At 37.8% G+C, this 8970-nt stretch overlaps 1 protein-coding gene across 1 annotated transcript; it reads left to right on the forward strand.

Annotated features, from left to right (window-relative positions):
- Window positions 1-902: 902 nt before the first annotated feature.
- On the forward strand, window positions 903-2803 carry LOC139971379 (G-protein coupled receptor moody-like). The gene has a single exon (XM_071977752.1). It carries the CDS (start codon window positions 1029-1031, stop codon window positions 2040-2042), a length of 1014 nt encoding a protein of 337 aa, XP_071833853.1. The 5' UTR covers window positions 903-1028; the 3' UTR covers window positions 2043-2803.
- The last annotated feature ends 6167 nt before the right edge of the window (window positions 2804-8970 follow it).

Raw genomic sequence — 8970 nt, forward strand, 5'->3', positions numbered from 1 at the left:
CTGCCGAATTTTACCCATTGACTTATTATAGAGGCAATCGTATGTTGTGCCTGGCGTTGTACTTTTGACGGTCGCCTATAAATCTCACTCCAAATAAAACCATAGTTAATTTTTCCAGGTGTCTGAGATCAGATAACAACTTTGTTTATCACGAATATAATGTGTACGGAATTCATCTAGGCCTTCTCATTGCATAGACATTTAAAGCCAACATGTAGCTCGCGAGAGTCAACAATTAATATCACGATTTTCCCCGATCGATCATATATACGATATCAATTTACAAACTTAACTTTTTCTTTTGAACCAAACATACGACTTTTTGGTAATTCAAATGTTATCAGCATTTATGTATTCTAACGTTAGATAATATTAAGTTCATACGAAAATTCCGTACCTTCCTAACAAAAAAGAAAGAAAGAAAGAAAGAGGGAATTTGAGGGCCACTTTAAATTTGGTATGGGTTTAGTTACAGCCGAACAGGAAATATGGTCCTAGCCCTATAACTATAGTATAGGTCTATGTAGGCCTAGTATATTATTTGTGTGTTAGGTTAGCCTACTCCGACGTCTATGCCCCTTGATCATTGATGTGTAAGCCTAGATGCAAATATAAATGTCCCTGTTTCTAAAAACCTCAATTATCATATCATTTAAGTTACTGAAAATATAGAATATACATTCGATATGTCTGTCAGTGATGACCAATTCCATTTCTGGAGTTTTTCTGTCACAAAATCGTCCATTTAGCCTATATATAGTTGTCGGAAAAGGCCGGAGCTAGCACAACTTGCTAATGTGAGAACCTGACGCTATGAGCCGCGCTTTGACGTTGGCCAATCAGAGCTGTCAGATCACGTCTCCCGAGCTCTGATGTAATGTTAAACCAATCCGGGAACAACCGTTGAAAAATCTATTCCGTTATATTGCTCGTTACAAGTAACAAGAACGTCGTTTCCGCTGAGGAGTACAAAATCCAAAGAAGAACAAAAAGTTAAAAACGTGAAGGAGTCATTAGGGTTAAACAAGATGGATACGAACGGAGTTGAAGTTACGAATTTACCCACCGATTCGCCTGTTTATGTTTTGGAAGATCTGACAGTAAGAAAACTTTGGTCCGTTATGGCGATACTTGTGGCGGCTGTTGGCATTCCTGGGAATATATTGGTTATGATCGCTGTGACTTTCTCGAAACGATTGCAAACCAAGACCAATGCATTTGTCGTGAATTTGGCGTGTTCTGATCTTGCAGCGTGCCTCGTCCTTCCGTTCCAAGTTGTCGCTTTGTTGAACGATAGTTGGCCATTGCCAGACCCGTTGTGCACCTTTGTTGCTGTTGTTGTCTGGGTTGGTCTTGGTAGCAGCGTAGTCAATCTCGCCTTAATCGCATTTAACCGTTTCACGTTAATAACTAAATCTCGTACTCACTACGACCAACTATATTCAAAGAGAAATCTTGTCCTCATGTTAGCTTCAGCATGGATCATTCCGATCTTCCTGGTTACGGTCCCACCCTTATGTGGCCTTGGAAGAATCGGCTACTCGGAGCGGTATAAGTTATGTTCAGCTGACTCTAATCATCCTTTATCGAATGTTTACTCATTCATCACCAGTGCTTTCGTTGGAGTTCCATGTTTGATCATTATCATAACATGTTACGTCAAAATTTATCGCTTTATTCGAGCTAAAAATCGCGAGCTGTTTTCGAACAACGAATCTAGAGGGGAAAACAAGGGAAACGCCCACTCAGCGGCCTTCAAAAGTCAAGTGAAAGTGACAAGGAACTTGTTTTTGGTGGTTTGTTCGTATATCATATGTATAATGCCCTATGCTATCGCCTGTTTGATACCACCCAGCTACCCTGCCATTCCTTGGGTGTCGTTATTTCTTATTGCTAACTGTTGTGTGAATCCAATCATTTATGGACTAAAACATCCTCAGTTTAGAGATGTATTTCGACATATCCTATCGTGCAAGTTTAGACTTATTCCAGAGCCATCGAAGCTATTGCAGACTCTCACAACCAGTTCTAACGGCGCATAGAAGGCTAATTGGGTACCGTATTTCGAAATAGTGACAATTAATCGATTAATCTTCATAGAAGGCCTGGTTTAGACATGTTACTTTGAGGAAAGGAAAACGACAACATGATTTAATAACTCTTTTGACAATATATTGCGTTAACTGTGTTCCTAGTGATTCACTTGTCTATTCTTGTCTTAGCATTTCTTAGAATATGAAGTAACACTGTAAACCTAAAAATGGTTTAATATTTAGACAAAGCATTTTAGTGCTGATTTCAAATGTTTGGTGGCATTTTTTACTCTTCTTTAGAATTTTAGAATATTCAATAACATTCACAATATTAATTAATATTAAATAAGTTTAACAAATGAATATAACCCAAAATATTTGCTATATATGCACTGCACATGAATATCCGTTCAATTTAACCTTTTGCAAAATGTTAAACGGATGTATAATATGGAAAAAATAAGGAAAGACGGTGTTCGGTTTACTTCGGAATCCTACAAAAACAACCTTGATGAAACTAATATGCTGACCATTCTTTGATTTATACATGAAAGTGGATACTGGCTCAAAGTATACTGAAATTTCAGTTGTTAAGGGATACTCTTCTTGCAAATAAATATTGAAAAACAAAAGGTTTTTTAGTATGAAAAATAATAACTGTGTCTGCTTTGCTACTGTATCTGGTTTACCAATTTAACTTCATCCTAAATGAGTGTTCGGTACTGTTGATGTTAGTGAGAAGATATTCATATACTTACAGTATATGACAACATTGTTCTGTTACGTCTCGAATCTCCGAAAGGAATATAATGTGGAATACGGGGATGATGCACGAGGCAAACTCAGACAATAACGGAGCGAGAATTCAGTAGAATTAAGACACACTTATTCACCTCTAGATACATTATACAGCTTTACAACCTTTCTGAGGCTTAAGGCAAAAGACAACAAAATGTAACAAGCCAAGTCTCTCTAACTCTAAGACGAATTATCTTTTACTGACTAACATAACTAATATTATTGGGATTTACCTACGCTTATGTTGACATTAACGATTGACTTTACTCATAATCGTTTCCGCAAGATAGAGTAGGCTATCCGGAAACAACTCACAGTCTTGGAAAGTCACATATTTAACTTCCGAAACGAGAGACGCTTACTTATATGGCCATTGTTGGCTTTCGGGAGAATCGCAAAGACGTGTAGCGTACTTACAGAGACCCTCCCGGAAACGACACCCGGAGATGCTTATTGTACCCGTAACAAATAACAATATTTAGTGGAACGTTTAACGTACAATACGATTTTCATTGCTGTTTGTGTTTGAAAGTAAATGTATTTACTCAATGTGTTATCCTCACGTCAACATTTATCTAAATTGTCGGTTATTAAAGCTTAATTAATTCAACTGGAACATGAGACTTTTTTATTATTAATAACAGAATTCATGTTTCAAATTGTAATGAGTTGGAAAAGCCAGAACAGTGAAAGAGTTCCAGCCTACACCGTGATTCGAATTCTGACCTCCCGCTTTATATGCGCGCACCCTAACCAACTAGGCCATGGACGCTGATTGTATGTCCAGAGGTTCGAATCCAGTAAGGAAGGTCGTTATCCCACTGTAGGATTTTGCCACCTGTATCGAACAATGGCTATAGTTCTGTTTTGGTGACATATTTTGCGCTAGTCTAGAGATCTCTGAATCCTAAGGTCGGATCTCGAAAGACAAGACTGTTAAATGAAATGGAAATAAACTTCCAAGGCAAATATATATGTATATAGCAAGACTAGAAGTACACATTATTATAACCATACATGGAGACAATGAATAGTTCGTACATCTGTATAACGGGTACTACTAGTTTGCTCCTTCCAGTTAAGGATTATGTTTATATCAATGTAGTGAAAAATCTAGTACTCTATGATTACCTTCAGAAAGCTATGAAAAATACTTTCAACTTTGTTACAACTAACAGAACTATCGTGGCATCAACAACTGATCTAAGACGTAATACTTTAATGTCTACTTAAATATATAGGAGTCAATAGTGAACCATACATTGTTTTATTACTGTAATCCGTTTTGCTGTACTACTTTAGTGATCTCAACTCATCCTTAGTTCTTCTGATTTGTTCACATATTTTTTGTTCTATTACAACTCAATTACAATATCATTAAACGTGTTGTAAGTTAAAACAATAGCATTCTTTTGTTATTTGTCTGAATGTCATTTGTTCAAATTTTTAATAATCTACGTTATTCTACAACAAGAGCTATACTGCCGCGTAAGCAAGATGACATTGTTGAGATACACTTTGTTGATATATGAGAGGTTCCTGTTTCTACATATATATATATATATATATATAGATAAGTGATTGGAGGTAAAACAGCCAATGTTTGGTTTTTGCAGAGCTTTCGAGCAAACTAGCTCTTCTTCAGTGCATGATCACCGAAAATGACAAGGAGTACCAGGAATTTAAACTATTTTATAGAGAAGAGTGTCGGCAAAACTGCAAAACGTGCGACTTAGATGAGTGATTACGCCACTGCCGTGGCCAGACATTAAAACAATTTATGTGGTGAGAATATTTCTCATACTGGCCACCCGTGACCACTCAACTTAGTTGGGAGTGTTCTGTAATGCACCTGAAAGAAAAGTGCAATAACTTTTTACAAGATGCAAGTATTTTACCTGTGTGCATTTAATGTGTTTTCTGTTTTATCCCCTGGAATTTGACACAAAGGAACCTACTTGATGGTGTAAGTATGTATAGGATACGCCTTGGTTTTGTAACAATATATCTAGTTACAAAGGATACGGTGGGGAACGTAATTTTGTTATGTGGATACACCTTTAATATTGATGTCAACAACCCTATTGTTTTATATTGACATCAAAGGTAATTTGATGCCAACAAAGGTTAATAACTGGAAAAAGCACTTATTAGCCCAAGAACTCGATATTTCTACTTGGATAAACTTCACCCTTGGTATGTTGATCAAGTTTATCAAGTGCTGTAGATCTATTATTTTATGCCAAAGATTCCCATCCAATAAGTAAAATGGTGGCCCTGCTGGTGACCCCTAGGCAGTTTGCCTCCTCTCTGTTCGCAATTAAGAAACTTGCAAAGCTTGTTTAAAAGAAAAAAGGTAGCTGGTAATGGTTTTATGCTTTTTACCTTCTTTCTGTAAATGTTCCACATTTCTGAAACAAAAGAGAAAAAGATTCATCAGTTATTGTGGGCTTACGTAGTGTTGATTGTCTTAGTGATAGTCGTGTTGTGAACATGTATTAAATAATATATATAAACAAGTGCTTTCAGATCAGAAAACCACCCACTATGTTCACTTTGCAGATGTAACCATCAAACTTAACATGGAAGGTTTTGTCAATGTCAACTTAGGAAGCATGGATACTTTCCATACTTGGCATATGGATGCACAGCTCAATTGTTGTTGGTGTATGTGAAAGGTCATCTGCGTCACCAGCAATCAATTATGTGAAAACCTTTTAAACATGATATCTCATGGTAGAAATCATGGATATACTCCTCGCATGTGGGATATGGATTTTTCATATTGAGTACATGGATCATGTAGTTGTAGTCATAGGCGTACGGGACCATTTCAGTTTGGGGGGGGGCAGAAACTTTTGTGCCCGAAAGTTCCCGTGACACTATCTAAGCGGAGCGCCACCATCGGTTGGCGCGTGAAGTACAAGAAATTTTTGGCAAAAAATGCCTCTCAGATTGCCGGAAATGGCACTTCTGAGGCCTTGCAAGTTGCATTTAAACATTCTTTATTTTATAATCTCACGTTTTAGAAATTAACACTTCCCCAAAAATTTGGTAAATTAGAAGAAGAAAAAATGGTAACATCACTTTGAAGGGGAAAAATAGGACAGTATATTTTTTAAGCTCCTAATTAGTTACCGTATATATTATTTTAACACAGTACTCAGCTACCTCCAGAAAAACATACATTGTTCAACGACACGTATGCGGGATAATGTCGATGTGTCGGGTGAGACTGCAATTTGTCTCACAAAAAAGTAGAAAAAATAACAAAGAATATGATAAACATGTACTTCTAGGCTTATAGGCACTCCCTCCCCCCCCCCCCCACCATCCATGAAAAAGAAAATGTTTCTTATATGCACTCATGTCGGGGATGTCCAGGTATACAGTTGACTAGTTAGATCACATGATGTCACCACGATTGTGAGCGGCGTTCCCTGTTAATAATTGTGGGCGATAGTGCAAAAAGCGTGCTGGCCCAGATGAGCTGCGCTTGCGGCGGTGTTACACGGAAATATTCGGGCATCATGATGCTAAATAAAGAAAATCATTAGGCCTATATTAATATTAATGTAACAAAACATATTACACAAAACGCTCTCCACAGAGTTGTCGGGCAAAAATTCTAAGATTCGGGCAAGCTACTGCATATTTATATATATTTTTTTCTCCTCTTAGGCTGCCCGAATTTTTCAGAACTTTTGCCCGAATTTCTTGTCCTCTGGAAATTTGGGGGGGGGGGCCGCCTCGTACGCCTATGGTTGTGGTTGGAGCTTAAATATCATTTGAGGTCACTAGAGGTCAAACTCTGAAAACTTTTAAACATGATAGCTCAAGGTAGGAATGATGGATACTTCTCATACTTAGTGTGTGGATGTAACACATTGAGAACAAGATCCCTATTGTCATTAGTGGAGATGTGCATTGCCGCGTATAGTAGACTGACCCGTGATTCACGTCATAGTGTAATGGTACATCAAAATAGTGGTTCAGGACATTTATATTGGTGAACAAGATCTATGTCATTAACTCCTCAATGCATTTTGCATTCTGGTGTTGACTTAAGGCCAAGGAGTTGATAGTAATTACATATTTCTTTGAGAACATGTCATGAATTCAACATATGAGATGTTGAATTTCCCAACCTCTGTTGATTGCAAAGTTCTTGAATTAATAGCATTGAAAGTTGTTAGTACCTCACAAGTGTATTTGGCACAATCATATGTCTAGTGGTCTCGCTGAGACGTTTCAGTGGGTCCTCCACCTGCCCTCCGATGCTGCTGTTTCCATATTTATCTCATTTAACATTACCATGGCACGGCACGGCATGGTTGATATTGATATGTTAAATTAAATGTAAGACAGGAAAAACAAATTAGCGTTCCGTATATATTGCCATCATATACGTGCTTAAGTGTGTGCACGTCATATACTCTCCTTTTAATGCTGACTCTGATAGTTAACTGATATAATTTACAATCGATGAGTTAGGAGGTCAGCATTAAAGTCAAAGCTTTATATTATTAAGTTTCTATACACAATTTATTCGTCAGGGTACTGAAGTGATAGGTAAGCGTTATGGTACCTACCTGTCTATTTACTATCATATTTATCATCTTTATTATTTATAGCTTTGGTATATTACATTTTATGATATTCCAAAGTAAAGTTTCGATTTGAGGCCTCGTTCTTATTGGTCGGTATTGTCATGTGACCTTCTTTGTAAGTGTCTGGAATTTTAACTTTGCCAACAAACTTGTTTGTTCGATATTGGGGGAAACCAGCAGTATCTGGTACAAAAGCAGTTTGTATTTTAAGAAATTTAACGCAGCTATTTACCTGCATCAACACTTACTATACTATTTACGGTTGTATCCTACTAAAAAACAAGGATGAAAATAAAGTACATGTGTACATTGTAGTCAGTTAATCCGAGAAAATCACCAGCTGAAGAATGTAGCTATAATTAGCTGAACAAAGATGGTCATCATCACTATCCTTTAATTAAAAGAACATTACTTCCCTTACTATGGCGAATTTACTTTATACCAGTTGTCACGCTTTTATTTTTAGTCAAGGGCGGCGGAACCGGGGGGGCACAGGGGGCACGTGCCCCCCACTTTTCCTCAGGGTTAAAAATGTGCCCTTTTTCTACATAAAAATTGAGGTATCTTAAGTTAGCAAGAGGCCAGGGAACCGGAATGAACACTCTGGAAGGGCCGTTTCCGGCCATCTGAGGGGTTTGTAAAACAAAAATTTTTCTTGTACGATCCGCGCCAACCGATGGTGGCGCTCCGCTCAGATAGTCGTGCATCCAACTTTGCAAATCCTGGCTACGCCCCTGAGTTTTAATGAATTTATGTGGGTCAAACTCAAAGCTATTTCGAATGGAAACAATTTGTTAAGATATTAACAAGAAATGAACTCTCATTCGGAAAATTCATACATTAGCAACTAGCATGATTTCACCTCATTTGTCTCAATAGAAAACTTGTTCCTTGTTTCCCAATTTGCACATTGGATATTGCAGTGCCAGTATGCATATTTTCCTTGAGGGGGGGGGGGGGGGCGTTGATGGGGTGATGTGTATACGCAAATAAGATAATACATTAAGAGTTATAAAGGGTACTAAATATCAGGCTACATCAGTCCAATCGAATTTCTGCAAAGTGCCCTTTGATGTCGGTGCCCCCCCAGATTAAATGTGCTTCCGCCGCCCTTGTTTTTAGTGGGTGGTGGGGGAGGGTATTGCGGGTGAAGGGCGGGGGTCAGACGAGGAGTGGGGAGTTTGTCAGGTGCCAAGTACCAAGGTACCAGGATGAAAGGACCACAATTCTTCTCTTAAAAATATATATGTCATGCATTTCAGTGGGCACAATGTTGCATATGTCATCACCCAATGTTATCATCATACCAACTTCAGTTGATACAATATGACACTTTCATAAATTTCTCATAAATATGAATTCGGTCAAGTACAATATGAGTAACTCCAATAGAAAAGTTAATGTTAGCACAATAGCCAAATGGAACTATCCAAAACTGAGTCCAGAAAAATGAAGGCTTGAAAAAATTTGGGCCCCACACGTCCAAACCAAAATTTGGGGTCCACATGGGCCTAAAATAATAGCTGTGA

This window comes from Apostichopus japonicus, chromosome 8, assembly GCF_037975245.1.
Source record: "Apostichopus japonicus isolate 1M-3 chromosome 8, ASM3797524v1, whole genome shotgun sequence".
Taxonomy (NCBI): domain Eukaryota; kingdom Metazoa; phylum Echinodermata; class Holothuroidea; order Aspidochirotida; family Stichopodidae; genus Apostichopus; species Apostichopus japonicus.

Bases quoted from the DNA above. Each gene is read 5' to 3' on its own strand.
- LOC139971379 (XM_071977752.1), top strand. From the start codon at position 1,029: ATGGATACGAACGGAGTTGAAGTTACGAATTTACCCACCGATTCGCCT.